At 47.7% G+C, this 16306-nt stretch overlaps 1 protein-coding gene across 4 annotated transcripts in view; it reads right to left on the reverse strand.

The window, feature by feature from the left end:
* LOC135921659 (gastrula zinc finger protein XlCGF57.1-like) overlaps positions 1-12199 on the reverse strand; it is a 67555-nt gene extending 55356 nt beyond the window's left edge. For 3 of the 4 annotated variants that reach the window (XM_065455945.2, XM_065455942.2, XM_065455943.2), the window contains exon 1: positions 11906-12199. In XM_065455945.2, coding sequence (XP_065312017.1) covers positions 11906-11930 — 25 coding nt within the window. In that variant the 5' untranslated portion in view covers positions 11931-12199. Of the gene's footprint in view, positions 1-1001; positions 1117-11905 lie in introns of those variants that run through there. The other variant, XM_065455944.1, reaches the window with a different exon arrangement.
* Between the last annotated feature and the right edge of the window lie 4107 nt (positions 12200-16306).

Consider the following 16306-nt stretch of genomic DNA (forward strand, 5'->3'; position numbering starts at 1 on the left):
CGCTCCTGCCACTTTTGAACGCATGATGGACTCCCTTCTTCACGGTTTCAAATGGTCCACGTGCCTGTGCTACTTGGACGACGTTATAGTATTCTCCCCAACATTCGCTACGCACCTCGAGCACCTCTCAGCAGTCCTGGACGTTTTTTGTTGCGCCGGTCTGCAACTGAACGCATCGAAATGCCAATTCGGCCGTCGCCAGATTACCGTCCTTGGGCATCTCGTTGACGCGAACGGAGAGCAACCGGACCCAGGCAAGATCCATGCTGTTATGCACTTCCCTGTTCCGAAGTGTGTCAAGGATGTGCGCAGCTTCATCGGCCTTTGCTCGTACTTCCGCCGTTTCGTCAAAAATTTCGTGGCCATAGCACGACCACTAACCAAGCTTTTGAAAAAGGCGCCCCTTTCCAGTGGGGCGATAACGAGGCCTCTGCATTCTCGCTTCTCATCGATCTTCTCACAACGCCTCCCGTTCTGGCCCATTTCGATCCTTCTGCGCCTACCGAAGTCCATACTGATGCCAGCGGTCACGGAATTGGCGCAGTACTGGCACAACGCTAGCGTGGCCACGACCGTGTTATCGCTTACGCCAGCAGGCTCCTCTCGCCCGCGGAGCGCAACTATTCCATCACTGAGCGTGAGTGTCTGGCCTTAGTTTGGGCAGTTGCGAAGTTCCGCCCATACTTATATGGCCGACCCTTTTCCGTTACCACAGACCATCACGCGCTTTGTTGGTTATGCTCATTGAAAGACCCTTCAGGAAGACTTGGTCGCTGGGCCTTACGCCTCCAAGAATATTCGTTCTCTGTCACCTACAAATCTGGCCGACTACACAAGGACGCTGACTGCATGTCTCGCTACCCGGTAGATGAGCCTGATGACGCCGACAGTAGTACCGCCGACGGCATTTTCTCTGTGTCTGCGTTCGCTAACATCGCCGATGAGCAGTACCGAGACCTATCGCTTCGAATACTCATCGAACGTCTGCGCTCTACACCTACCGATGCATCCGTTCGCCGATATGTCCTCCAGGGCGGCAATCTGTACCGAAGGAGCTTCCTCCCTGATGGCCCTGATCTTCTTCTTGTCGTGCCAAAACATCTACGACAGACTGTGCTCTTACAGATGCAGTACGCGCCCATTGCAGGACATCTTGGCGTAACCCGCACGTACGACCGCGTCCGCCGCCGCTTCTATTGGCCTGGTCTTGCTCGCTCCGTCCGACACTATGTTGCTGCCTGTGATCCCTGCCAGCGTCGGAAAACGCCTCAGGTGCTACCTTCCGGTCATCTCCAGCCGATCACCGTCCCTGTGGAACCGTTTTTTCGTGTTGGATTAAACCTCCTCGGTCCCTTTCCCACGTCATCCTCTGAGAACAAATGGGTAGCCATCGCAACTGATTACGCCACCCGATACGCTATCACGCGGGCTCTACCTACCAGCTGCGCCACTGACGTCGCGGACTTTCTCTTGCGTGACATTATCTTAGTGCATGGCGCCCCGCGACAGCTGCTTACTGACCGTGGTCGTAACTTCCTCTCGAAAGTTATCGCCGACATTGTGCGTTCCTTCTCTATTCAACACAAGCTGACTACCTCATACCATCCTCAAACCAATGGCCTGACAGAGCGCTTAAACCGTACTCTTACCGACATGCTGTCCAAGTACGTTTCGAAGGACCACCACGACTGGGACGTTGCCCTTCCTTACGTCACCTTTGCTTACAATTCTTCCCGGCACGACACCGCCGGATTTTCTCCATTTTATCTACTCTACGGTCGCGAACCGACCTTGCCCCTTGACACGGTACTTCCTCCTGCTGCGACCTCAACAACCGAGTAGGCGCGCGACGCCATCGCCCTCGCCGATCATGCACGCCAGCTTGCCCGTGCTCGACTGACGGACTCGCAAACCACGCAGCAGCGTCAGTACAACGCCCGCCACCGTGACGTACAGTTTTCGCCTGGTGCACTCGTGCTCCTGTGGTCGCCCTGTCGTCACGTTGGACTTTCCGAAAAGCTCCTTTCATGATACACAGGGCCCTACCGCATGCTGCGCCAGGTGACGCCTGTGACTTATGAAATTGCTCCTGTGAGCTCAACCTTGTCATCTACTCTGGCGTCTAGTGATGTCGTGAACGTCAGTAGGCTCAAGAGCTACTACACTGCTTCAGAGTCCAGCCTTTAGTCGCTCCGGGACGGCGCTTTTGCCGCTGGGGGTAGTGGTACGGGGTAGTATTCCCAATGACGTAGAGCCGAGCAGGAAGAAGACGAAGACGACGATTGGAAGCTAGCGCGGGCTGTTGCCTCTTGGTCAACTGCGCCATATTGCCTTGTAAATATACTTGTAAATAGCTTTTCGTCGGTGTCTTCCTACGTAACATATTCGTAACAATATCTTGGGCAAATGCCTCATAATACCTCAAAGAGCTAGCCAGGTTCAAATTCCAGTGGCGGCCTGTACAGATACAGAGATTCTGAGCACCCTGTTCCATTTTACAGGTGTGACCGCTGCTTTGGTCAGGTGCTCCGCAGCCGCACTGGGCAGCTTGACGACTTTCATGCCAACTTGGGTTACTGTGCATGTTCCGCATCGAAAGAAACTCTTTGACACCAACTTGGGTCACATGGTATGTGCCACTGGGTCCGTTTCATATTATTCATCATATAAAACACATAAACAACAATTGTGCACCAATCATAAGACTGCGAATGACATTAAAGTAGCCAATCATCTCTAAAGAACGGATGCACCACCAATTTGCTTCATCTTAAACCTTTCAGTCTTTTTCTCCAAATGCGACCCCTCAGGGTCGAGTTTATTTTATTGCAGATTTAAAATTTTTAGACTATCCTATTTTGCAAAAAGTTACCGCAGCTTCCTTAGAGCGACAATAAAGTGACAAAAAAAATTTTCCATAGGTAAAAATGCATTATTTATTCAGGAATAGAGACGGGCTTGCATATATACTTATAATTAAAAAGTAGATACACCAAAACATATATGTTCCAATTCAGCACATGGGGAGTAGTCGGCATCGAAGGAATCACCACTCGACTCACTTGCACCAGGGCAACCAGTGCACGCACCAATATCGTAATCAAACCGCGCATATGAGCACACACAAGAAACCCCAATGCTTGTTGGCCACTAGATATTTTGAAGGGAAAACATCAAATGGCACAATATTCAAAATCATTATTCGGAAATTCAGATATTTACCCGACACTAGTATGTGTACTGATCCTTGACCTAGGAGCGCTTGCCAGCGCCCCTCAGAAGTATGAAGGAAGATTTGAGGGTTTGTTTCAGCCATAGGGGTTACAGTGCAGTGAAGTTATGACAGTATCAAAAAGGTCAATCTTACAACCAATCATTGCTATATCTGGACTGCTGTACAAAGAAAAAGACCTGCCAAACATACCTTTGTAGCTCAGAACACAAATGTGCCAGTTGTGCTAAATATAGACATTGTAGAAAGTAGGCTTTGAATAATATAATGTTTGTTTATAGCATGGCAGAAATAGTCAGAAATCCACCTGCTTCTGCACTAGTTTCATGTTTACCACTGCAGTCAGTATGAAATCCAGCAGCGGTGCATACACTGGTGGCAATCTTTTAGGAGTGTGTGAAATCAATGAGGGACTTGATTGATGACAGTGCATTTTGAGTGATCAAGGTCGACACCAAAGTTAGGCCATCATCAACATCGTTGCCACTGCGGCTGCTGTCGTCGCACAACGTCGCCGTTCGTAGCGACAATGATCGCCTTGTAGTAGATCTCTTTGCCAGACGAGGCAGCTCTATCTGCATTCAAAAGCTCCTCCATTGAAGCATCACCTGTTTCACCATCAGTAGCAATATAGAGGCTAGAAACAGCGACGCACTTCCAGAGCTCAGTTGTGTCAGTGACTTCCACCATGTTGGTATCACTACCATAGGGGTTTTGCTACAGTGAAGAAAACTCACCTTTTTTGAAACAAACAAGAAGATGGGGGTTAACCGAGGGGCCCGATTTTTATTTGTCATATCATGAGAAGCCAACACACTGACACCAAGGTCAACATAGGGAAAATTACTTGTGCTTAATAAATGAAATAAAGAAACGATAAATTAATGGAAATTAAATTGGATAAAAAAGAACTTGCAGGAAGTAGGCAACGATCCCACAACCTTCGTTCACATCAGATACCGTTGACTTAGAAGCCTCGGCCATAGCCTACTCTATACTTGGGAGTGCCTGCTCAAAGGTAGGGGAAGCGCCGTAGGTTGGCAACGTTGCTCTGCCGGCTTTTTCCACGCGGTAGTGCCACCAGCCCTGGGCAACAGTAGCCAGGCGGCTAGGCTGGCCAGCCAGTTCAACCCTTGTTTGATCGACACTAGCTGTGCTCGCGGTTCTGCGCTTCACGCTCGCATGTGTTTTGCCCCATCATGGCCTACTGTTTTGTGCCGAAGTGTAAATCGGACTTGAAACGGTAAGTTCCGGGCATTTCTTTTCATAAAATCCCTTCTGATGAAAAGCTACAAGAAAGTTAGTTAAGGGTAACCGCAAGGAAGGACTGGTGACCGAATACAACGTCACATTATTCGGTAGTTTGTAGCCAGCACTTCATCGCTACAGACTACAAAGAAGGATGCAAGACTTGCAAGCTGAAAAGGGGTGCTAATCCCAGTGTCTTCGACGAATATCCGGAGTACATGCAGCCGGCTGCAAAGAAACCGCGGAGCAACTCTGCTGTGCGGAAACGGGAAGCTGCAGTTCGTCGCAGTGCATCTGCGGCCCCTGCCGTGTCTGCTGCCAATCAACTCACCACAGAGTGGTAAAATGGACGAATTCACCACTCCAGCAGCAGGTATTTCTACTCTAGATGCGGACACCGAAGTTGTCTGTGTTGACTCTCAGCACGAAATTGAGCCGGATGTGCGTGCCACGCTCATCACACAAAGACACCAAAGTATCCAGGTTGATGTGCATAGTGCTATTTCGGTAGTAGAACGTCAGAGGTGGTAATGAAGAGAGCGTGACCTAAAGGCCAAGATTGAGCGAATGAAGCAGACTGTTATAAACAGGCATTGCTACAGTCAAAATAAGGCAGCTACTTGACTGCTTTTTCCAGTGTCGTGGAAGCAGTAAACGAAAAGCACTTGGGTGCTAGTGCACTTGGACCAAGTAATGAACTTCTCAATTTGGCCAACGTGGTCGGAGATAACAGTGCGTCATTCCATAGTGCTAAGGAACCTTTAAATGCGAGCCTACAAACACATCCGAAAAGAGGGAATCCTGAAGCTTCCAAGCCGAGCTACTTTGCAGAGATTTCTTGGAGTAACATCAGATGAAGTGGGACTTACATTGTTAGTCCAGCAGCGGCTTCAAACAGAGGTGGCAAACCTTACAAGCATACAGGCCAAAACTTGCTCTTTGGTAGTTGATGAAATGAGGATCAAACAGCGACTCTAATACAACAAACACTGAGATGCATTTGTTGGAGAGGTGGACAGTGGAAAGCGTCTGCCAACGACAAGCACTGCCGAACCACTGCTGGCCAATTCCCTGTTTTGTACTTTCTGGACTTTCAGTGCACATTCGAATACCTGTAGGGTATTTCTTAACCACACTGGACGGCAGCTGTTTGTGCTAATGCAGTATGCAATTAGGTAAGCAGGTCGAAGCAGCAGGCTTTGTCGTGGTGCTCATAGTAACTGACAATCACAAGATCAACTTTCTTGCCACAAAACTCCTGTGCAATGAAAACCTGACGCAATGCATTCAGCACCCCGACAATCCGGCATGGAAGCTGTTTCTTTAATTTGACCATTGTCACTGGATCAAAAACATTAGGTCAGATTTCTAGCCAGAGACCTTGGAGAGAGCGGTGAGGTTTCGTCCACTCATCTGAAACAACTATACCGCATGCAGGAAGGAAACATAGTGAAGCCTGTAAGATTTCTCACAAGAAAGCACGTATATCCATCAAATACAGTAAAAGCTCGTTAATTCAAACCGCAAGGGGAAGAAGCTTCAGTTTGAATTAACGAAAGTTCGAACTAACGAAAGTGAAGGAGAGCAACAGTACACTGCGATTTGGAAGCAGTAGGGCATGTCAGAAATTTGGCGTGTCAGAAAGTGATGCCGTGTGCCGCGGGCACACGCCATCTTCAAGTCGAAGCTCTGGGTCTGACTGTGTCACACCACCGATGTCCACCGAAACGAACGTTAGCCGAGGCTTAACACTATCACAATGATTCGCGACGGCCGATACCTCCTAAGCTGAAAAGAGAGGTGCACAACCGATGAAGACTGCCGAGACAAAGACGCTGAACATGTGAAGGTGGCGAAGGCCCTGATTCGTTGGTTCTTGATTGCAAGCGCAGCTGCGATGTACTTGATTCGCTGTGTTTGGCGCTTGCCGTGCCATCTCCGCACAACATTAGCAGCTGTACAAGATTTTCAAAGCCTCCGAGATTCACAACGGGCAAGAAGTCTTGGAGGTTACGTACAACGGAGAGGCGGCAGCCGCCACTGCCTTCTGGCTGACCCCGCGTCGGTTAGATTTTTTTCCGATTTTGCCTTCTCTCGCCGTTCTCTCCGTTTCGGAGGCAATACAGCCTTGTGTGTAGGCAGTAGGCGCTTTTCTCTGGCTGTGTGCCAGGTGAGCGTAGTTCGAATTATCCGTGAGGGAACCTTCTCGCGTTCGAATTAACGGACTTTTTTATACATACAGTCAAACCTCGATATAACGAACACGCATATAACGAATTATTGAATATATCGAACTCTTCCGAAATATTTTTGTCAAACACATGTATTTTTAACTTCCTATAGCGAACGCGGCTTGGCATAAAACGGATATAACGAACTTCGCGACGCCAAGCCCTACCTCACTTTAATAGCAGGCGGCAGGTTTCGTTGCACTACAAGTGTGTTGTGCGGCGCAGGAAACGTTCAGGACTACCTCGCAGGCGCTGACAGCACCACAGATGCCACGTTGTCATCGAGAGCTGACAGCCAAAGAATTCGTCCGCATCTCACAACCGCTGACAGCGCCGCTTCAGCAGCAGCGGCAGCGGCGTGATCGAATGTTGCTTTTGCGTTTTAGTGTTAGCAGTGGCGTGGCCGTCGTAGCGTTGTGTGGAGGCTCTTTCGGTGGTCGTGTCGAGTGCGGTGCGCGGGTGTGCATAGTGCTGTAATGGCGATGAATGTGAAAAAAAGAGTGGCACTGACGTTAAAGACCAAGCTCGAGATTGTAGACCCTGTAGACGATGAGAACATTCCGACTTCACAAGAAGCACGTGATGCGTTGGATTTACTGCGCCGCCACTGCAGTGCTATTGAGGGCAGTGGGTTTGCCCATGTTGATTGTTTGCAAACTGTGGAACAGGGCGTGGTACGGAGTGCGATCAACACCAAGAAGCAGGCCGCGATAACGCAGTTCTTTGTGCGTAAATAAATGAACGTGACCCAAGTAAGCATCGTTCGAGTTGCTGTGCCTTCTCTGATTGAATTTTGCTCCTCTTGCATGTATATTTTACGAAATTTTATATTACGAATTATGGATATAGCGAACTAATTTCAGATTTTTTAACTGTTCGTTATAACGAGGTTTCACTGTAGACTTCTGTGGAGCTTGGCCGGACCAAATCGTACAGTTCGAATTATCCATAAATTCGAATTATTAAAGTTCGAATTAACGAGCTTTCACTGTATTGAGAAAATGAACGCGTCTAGGGCAGTTCAAGTCTTCTTGCCACCGGTCACAGCAGCACTTAAGGTGCTGAAAGAGCAAGCGGGCCATACAGCTGACATACGTTTTGCAGGTGTGGGTCCCACAGTTCAGTTCATGGAAACTGTGCACGGCTGGTTCCTGTTGATGGACATCAGTAACTGTGTCCAGCACATTCACCAAAAGTTGCCAGACAGCAAATAGTACGAGACCACTGACGACATCCGCCTGACCTGGCTCTTGACATCTTTTCTTGAATATCTTGAAGAGATGAAGAACAAGTGCACAGAAAAGCAGTTCCTGAGCAAGGAAACATCATGCACTGGTAATGACCACCAAGTCGAATGTGGAATGTGTGAAGTACCTGCTGTAAACTTCCAAATTCAAGTTCGCTCTGACGCGCAAGCTTTCATCAGACCCAATGTCTTTTCTTGGATGGCTACAAAGATCTGCTGGCAGCAATGACCAGACAAATGCCCAAGCTGTTCTTTCTGGGATTGAAAGGTGCTGAAGACTGGTAATATTTCAGTTTCTAAACGCAGTTATGTAGTTGACATCACAAGTCATGCATCAGGGGCACTGCATAATGCTGGTAAATCAAGACACGATCACTCAGGCCACTTTCCAGCAGAAGCAATAAGGCTGCTTGAAGATCGGCTGAAAAAACCAGCCAGCCTTCTTCCAACGGTAGATATGGCAGCCATCTCGATGGTAGGAGGCTACCTGGCTTGTGCCGTTCAAGAAGAGATTGACTGCAGCAGCTGTATTTCGCTTGTGTCAAAGCCATCTTCTGCTTCACCAAGCGACAGTCTGATCTGACATCAGGACAAAGGAGAGCTCCTGTTCCCTTCACATTAACTTGTACACGTGCTGCATGCCTTGAAAATGTATGTTGAGGTGATCCTGAGCAAGAGAAGAAACCTTGCCAAGCCACTGCAAGAAGCCGTCGAGAATGCTGTATCCATACTGGCAGACAGTGGAGTTTTGAAGTGTACTTGCCCTGAGCACCACCTGCAGCTCTTTTTTCAGGCCGATATTCACCAATTATGCATTGTCTGTAACAGACAAGAATGACATGGTGGAGACATTCTTTGTGAAGCCACTCTCCCGGAAACAGCTAAAGCTTTAAGTGAAGCCCGACATGGTAATAAAGTTCGATGTGCATCAGCATGTTTGCACTTCTTTCTTTTGGCATAATAACGCTGTGCTGTGCTCGTAGGCAGTAACTGAGCTGGAAAATAATTGCATGTTGAGCGCATATAAAATGACAGACCTGTATCAACAATTAAAGAGAGGCTGAGAAAGAATTGCACAGAAACCTCGAACTAGAGGGACGATGCGCAGTTCAGTTGTTTTTGCGGCTTCCACTTCTAAAAAAATGAAGTGAGCCGGAAGCAATGCAATTAGCATGAATCGTGGTCAGTAAGTTGGGCAATTAGTGACAATTTTGCAATGAGAAAAGGTGCCTGTATTCACACAAAAGTTGCCGTGACATTAGATACTTGTTAAGTGCAACGACGTACTGCTGCTCCATGAAAAGATTTGAAAGCAAGTTTAAACTAATGAATATCAGGGAACAAACAATCAAAAAACCAAGCACAAGAGAACCTTACAAATGTAATGCACTTGTACCTCACAACAGAACAATATATATATTTTTTCTTTTGCTTTATTAAGTGCATTGCAGCTAGTGCCTCAGCAGAATACGGTGCTATGCACAGCGACTTTGTCGTCTGCTCCTGATGGATGTTATGGGCATCCCCTTAGGAACGGGCTGGTGGGTTGCGCCACCAAGCTCTTCCAGGGCTGCTGGCGCCACCCATTGGCGGATCCTTGAACTAGCCTCGACGTCGCTAAATAATGGTGCGCCGCATGATCGAGCAGGCACTGAAAGTATAGAGGAGGCTATGCCTCAGCGCTAAAGCATGGCTAAAGCACTGGATGGGGCGAGGCCGCCAAACCAAAAGCAAAGTCCTCCTCTTCCCCCCTCTCCTGTTCTTCTTCGTGTGTACAAACGTGCCGTTACAACATGAACAAGGAAAGCAACGAACGTGGGTATAATGAGCTGATTCGTGCGCTCATCCGTGTTTACCTTTGAAGGTGCTCGTAAGCGGCAGCAGCAAGGAAGCGAGTTTGTTTACCTGCTCGCTCACTACGTGCATATAGCACGACACAACTCCACAATTGACACGTAAGAGCTGCTAACAAACTTTTAAGTGCAGAAAATGCACTGTCACTATCTGAGAGCAGCAAACGGAAAGTGCTGCCACTTCAGCCGGAGTGGTCAGCACAAGCAGTGAAGAAGGGAAAGAAATGCAGGCATGTCGTGCGTGACCACTGATGAGCACAATAGCACAGCCATCCCCTGACACCCGCATGAGAGACGCATAGCCTATAGGCAGGTTGCGAACGTCGTTCCCGCACCTACTAGGGCGCCCCTCGCGGCGGCGAGTGCGGAACTGGCAGGATACGACTGGCCCGCTTGAGTTCAGAAAGCCTGTCTGTGCACTGTTTCGCGCGTAGCTGTTGCCTTTTCTGAGCAATGCCAAAGTGCAACCCGAGCTGTTGCGTAGTGGGCTGCAACAGCATGTACACCAACTCACAAGGAACAAAGTTTTACAGGTTTTCAAGCCGACCGTATGAAGCAGAATGGCATCAACACTGGATAGCACTCGTCCGACGGCATAAGCTGTTTTATGTCCCGGCGTTATGCCAAGTGCGTTAACGCTGAATTCTTTGCTTTTACAGCAATTATGGCAGCAACGGGACACCTGCAGTGCGTACCAGGATATGCAGCAAACAAAGTAGTTTGTTTGCACACTGTACCGCAGTAAAGCTGTGGAACTCTTTCCCATTCCTCTCCCATTCAAACAGCGCTAGGGCTTGCTGAGAGATTTGAGGAGGGGCTGCAGCTGGCTAAGCTGGCGTACACCCTTCTGCGCCCAGCATATCAACTAAGGGGCAGTTGAGATCACCAACATTTCTGAAGACGTGGTTTATTGGAACCTCCTTTGCACGCACTGAAAAATCGCAACATAAAAGTATCGCACTTTCAGTAACTTGGGCGAAAATATTTTCCCAGCGTAGTCTAACACAACTGGCAAGTTCCTCCCCTTTATTTATGTTTAGGGAGAGCAACGTTATAATACCTCGGGTAGGTCTTACGAGTCGTTCGTACGCGCCACCTCCTGGAAGATATGTTTTGGATTCGCATTTGCCGTCCTGTATGTACAGGGAAACTACCGCGGCGTCCTTGTACTTCCCTGCGAAGCCAGCACGGCAATCGCAGCTCCCCGCTAGGATTTGTCTGCTGTCATCGATCTTCAAGAATCAATGTCACCTATAATTTCATGCGTTCACACCGCAGATAACGAAGTAACTTACGCTGAGCTTCACGCATCTCGCTGGTGCGTTATGTTTCGTTTGCAGAATACACCTAGCAGTCACTTCGATCAGTGCGAGTTCAACACTTTCGTCACGTCGTAGACATGCCCCACTTCAAATAGACGACTTCCTATGAGATAATTTTTTTCACGAAAAAAGCTGTCAAGATCTTGGAATTCCCGAAACCCGGTTAAAATTAATATCGGCACGCTGTTTGCGCGCCATCGCTACCGTTTGACAGGGCGCCAAACACGCAGCGCAAGCTGCTGACGCCGTGAGTAATTCTACCGCATTCGCGCAACTATTCGTCAGATGGCGCTAGGGGTCGGAAAGACAGGGCGCCGCCTAGCACTTGCAACGTGCCCATTGTCATCTGATAAAGGTGGACCCATTCGACAGCATGAAAGACCCATGCGACAGCATTCGCAGCACTGACAGTTCAGTGCATATGCATGTGTTGGCGCGTATGGCACTTTTTTCACATCGCGACTAAACCCACGCTGGTTGCGCGTTGCGAACAGTGGCACTCTACTGTTTCAACTAGGGGCAGCGCATAGAAACTGCTGAAGTGCTCATACAAGGCACCTCGCGATCTCTGCGAGTGCAGCAACCGCTGCGCGCTAGCTGAAATTTCGGGACCGCATTATACCGCACGAATTCGCAAACGCGGTTGCGCCTGCAAAGAGCAAGTAACCGTGCTAAACTACGAGAAGTACTCTGACCTTTGTGCAAGGTATAATCGAAAAGACCCCAACGACGGCATAGAATAAAGAACCATCATTAGAGGAGGCGAACTGTACCTTTCGCAGTGGTACCAGAAGACATTCTGCTCCGTCTCGTAGTTTGTGTGAACTCTTGAGCCGTTGTTTGAGCGTGTAATGTACCACAGAATATTGTAGCAAAGCTTTGACAATTACGGACGATCTCGAGAAACGTGAACTGCGCCTGACGCTGGACCGTTAACGCCCGCGCTTACAAGCGGGGCGGCAGAAGTGAAAGACGGCTTCGAGTTCGTCTGCCTTGACTCCGTGTGACCGTATTCCCGCCTCCCTTGGGGAGGCATCGCGCCATGTTTGCTTTCTTGGATGAATGGATCGATGGATGGCGGCTATACTATTTGTAACGGGCGGTGGCTGGCGCCACCTAGCCTTTTGCTCCCCCCTCCTATTTTATCATTATTCTTTTTTTTCTTTCTTTATATCCTCTTTTCCTTAACCTAGTTTTCCCTCGCCTCCTCGCCCCAAAATAACTATCTAAAACAGTAGAGGAAACATTATCTCCCCGATTTATGGTATTATCTATCCCTTGACTTCCTCCACCAATCCTCTAGCCTTCCCTTCGTTACTGCCAATCTCTTCTCGTCTATTTGCCCTTGTTCCTCGGGAAAACCTAATGCCCCTTCCATATCTGCCACTGTTCCCTCTTCCAGGGTCGGGCGAAGGTCTGTGCATCTCAGCACTACATGCTCAGTGGTCTCCATTTCGGCTCCGCAAGCTGTGCACCGAAGGTCCACGTCTTCAAATTTAGCCCTGTATGTTTTCGTTCTCAAAACCCCCGTCCTAGCTTCGAATAATAGTGAGCTGCCCTGCGAGTTATCAAATAAGAGCTCTCTCTTAATCTCCTGTTTTTGTGACCTATATACATTGACAGCGCTGGCTTAATTTTCCGAGCATTCTTTCTTCCCACATTTTTCTTTCCGTCTCCTTCACCTCCTTTCCCACACTTGAACCACGTTGGACCCCTTCCCTCGGCTGTAGGTATCTATTCCTCAGCTTCCTCGTTTTTTTCTTCGCTTCCCCACCTTTTTTCCTCCAGTGCTGGGAGTCTCTGTTCAAATTTTAGTTTACTTATTGCCTTTCTACCTTCGAATGACGTCCATCCCATGTCCCCCTGCACTCCCTCATTAGGGGTGTTCCCGTGTGCTCCTAAGGCCAACCTGCCTACACTTCTCTGTCGTGTTTCCATGCATGCCTGAACTTCCGATTTCATGCACAGTACTGCATTTCCGAATGTGAGGCCAGGCACCATAACCCCTTTCCATACGCCCCTAACCACCTCGTACCTATTATAGTTCCAAAGTGCCTTTTGTTTCATTAAGGCTGAATTCCTTTTCACTTTCTCAATCATAATTTTTTCCTGTTCTTCCAACTACTTTTTGCCCTCGTTTAGCCATATGCCCAAATACTTGTATTATGCGAAGCATACTAGCCGCACAACAACGCTCTTCCTTGCTGCGCCGCGCGCGGCCGCGTAGCTACCATATGACGTCATAACAGCTGCAAAAGCGGACGCTTAAGCTTCGCCTTCAAGAGTAGAACGCGACAGCGTTCCCGTCGACCCGCCAAGGGGTGTAAGACAATGGGCTACGGCGCAGCGACTACGCGCCCCGCATCGGACGCGTGAGCGTCGAGCAACGCAGCGTTCGGCGCGACAACGAAATGTGCGCCTGAGCAAGCGACGCACGCCTTAGAAACAGCTCGTTTCTAAGGCAACATCGCGTTCACTAGAGGCGCTTTTGTACCGCTTTGAAGCATCGAACTCGTGGCTTCACTCTCGAGGAGGAAGGACGCGTGATGGCTCGCTCCGTGCGAAGTTCTTTGGCGGCCGCCGTTGGCCGCGGTGACAGGTTTTCTTCTGCACCCTCGGATTATAGGATGTTGCTGCCAACATTGCCTTCAGGCGAGAGCATGCAGCAGTGCGTTTTTTTGCACGGGGACCTGGCAAGAAGACCATATCGGCTGGAAGATTTTCGCGAGCCATTGGAGGAAGCTGGTATCATCAAGAACATCACGGGTATTGGAGCCTACCAGATGAATCACGTCTGGCTAGTCAAGTTGCGCAGCAAGGTGGACAAGGATGTTCTCGTGAAAACGGGTGGACTTCAAGTCAAGGGCGGCTTCTGCGCTGTCATTGACCCCGTCCAACAAGACGTCACCGTGAAAGTGCACTGGGTAGACTTTGCTGTCCAAAGTGAGAGCTTTCGGCAAGCGTTGAGCAGCTTTGGTGACATGCTAGATGTGTCGAATGACAACTGGTCCGTCGCCGGTTTTGAACATGCGACGTCCACGACGAGAGTCGTGCGAATGAGACTTAAGGAGGGTGTTTCGCTTGATGACCTGCCTCATCTTTTCAAGTTAGGAAGTGGCACTGTACTTCTTGTGGCGCCGGGCCGGTCCCCGCTACGTTTGTCCGTTGTACGTTTGTACGTTTGTACGTTTCTACGTTTGTACGTTTGTACGTTTGTCCGTTGTCGACTAAAAAGAAAAATCGCAATAATCCCTGGATCTCCCGCGAGACATTGAGGCTCCAAAGGAAACTGAAACGTGTAAAGAAACAATTTAAAATCGAAAACAAGCAGTCGGTAAAACAAAAGATCGACGACATCTCTTCTCAACTCAAAAGTCAAGTGTACGCCGATAAACAACGCTACTATGGTGAATCGCTACCAAGTTTCATAACCACGGCTCCAGAGAAATTTTGGCGTTCTATTTCTCCGACCTCCCAGGAATGTGATTTATTTCATGTTGATGGTAAGGCAGTTCACGGAAGCAAAGAAATAGCAAATGCGTTTAACAAACACTTTAAGTCCGTCTATACAAATGATAATGATGTAATACCACCTTTCGAAATGTGTGTGCCGCCTATACCCGATGTTCAAATAAGCGAACCAGGTATACTCAACATGCTTTTACAATTGAACACTAAAAAATCTTCTGGCCCGGACAACATTCCAAACACATTTTTAAAACGGTATGCAGAATGGACATCAAAGTACTTGCACATTCTGTTCACAAGGTCATTGTGCGAAGGACAAGTACCGAGTGACTGGTGGACAGCCAGAGTGAAGCCAATACATAAAACAGGAAAAAAGCACTGCATTCAAAACTACCGTCCAATTTCTTTAACATCTACAGTATGTAAACTTTTGGAACACATAATCCATAATCATATCTCAGAATTCTTGGAAAACAATAATGTACTAACAAAGCATCAACACGGATTCAGAAAAGGCTACTCTACAATTACCCAACTAGTTTTAACAGTGCATGACTTTGCGAAAGCAATTAACAATGGGAAACAAATAGATGCTATTTTCATGGACTTTTCAAAGGCTTTCGACAGGGTCTCTCACAAAAAACTACTTTACAAATTGAGCAAGATACTGAAAAACTCCAGACTAATTAATTGGCTTACAGCATACCTTGATAGCAGAGAACAATTTGTTGTTTTTAATAATCATGCTTCTGAACGACTTCCGGTAGGCTCTGGTGTTCCGCAGGGCTCGGTCCTTGGACCTCTCTTGTTCCTTTTGTTCATTAATGATATGCTGCATGGTATTCCTGTTATGGCTAAGCTTTATGCAGATGACTGTGTATTGTACTCGGAGATAGATAATGTTACTGACCAGGAGTTGCTGAATGATGCTTTTCGACAAATTGTCGACTGGTGCGCTGCCTGGCAAATGTCAATTATTTCGAGAAAACGGTTTTTATGTCCATCTCACATAAGAAACATAAACTAACGTTTCCATATGGTATTACTAACATAAATATTTCCGAAGTAACACATTATAAGTATCTAGGACTCTGGATCACAAATGACCTCACTTGGGCTAAGCACCTTGAATATGTAGTATCTAATGCTAACCGCAAGCTTTATTTTTTAAGAAGGGCTTTGAAACTTTCTACTCCCACTGTACGCCTACTCGCATATAAAGCTGTAGTTTTACCGATGCTAGACTATGCATGTGTAATTTGGGACCCTTTTACTAAAACTGGCACTAACAAGATAGAAATGGTGCAAAGAAAAGCAGCTCGTTTCATTTATAACAACTTCGGACGCACTTCAGTGACATACCTCTTAACAAAAGCTAACCTGCCACCATTAATGCAAAGAAATCGTGTATCACGACTAAAATTTCTTTTTCAACTTATTAACGATCATTATAAGACAGATCTCACGGGAATAATTACTTTTTCATCTGGTTATGCTACTAGACAGCGACATAGCCGAACAATAACCCCATTTAGTACACGTAATAATTGTTTTAAGTTTTCCTTCTTTCCTCGAACAATCGTTGAATGGAATCATCTAACCAATGACCAAGTTTTAAAATCATCCCTTTCGGCGTTTGTTTCAAGTATTGAGTAACAATTTGTTTTCTTGCTGTGCCACTGCTATGTTTAAGCTCCGTTAACCTG

Source organism: Dermacentor albipictus, chromosome 8, assembly GCF_038994185.2.
Source record: "Dermacentor albipictus isolate Rhodes 1998 colony chromosome 8, USDA_Dalb.pri_finalv2, whole genome shotgun sequence".
Classification (NCBI taxonomy): Eukaryota; Metazoa; Arthropoda; class Arachnida; order Ixodida; family Ixodidae; genus Dermacentor; species Dermacentor albipictus.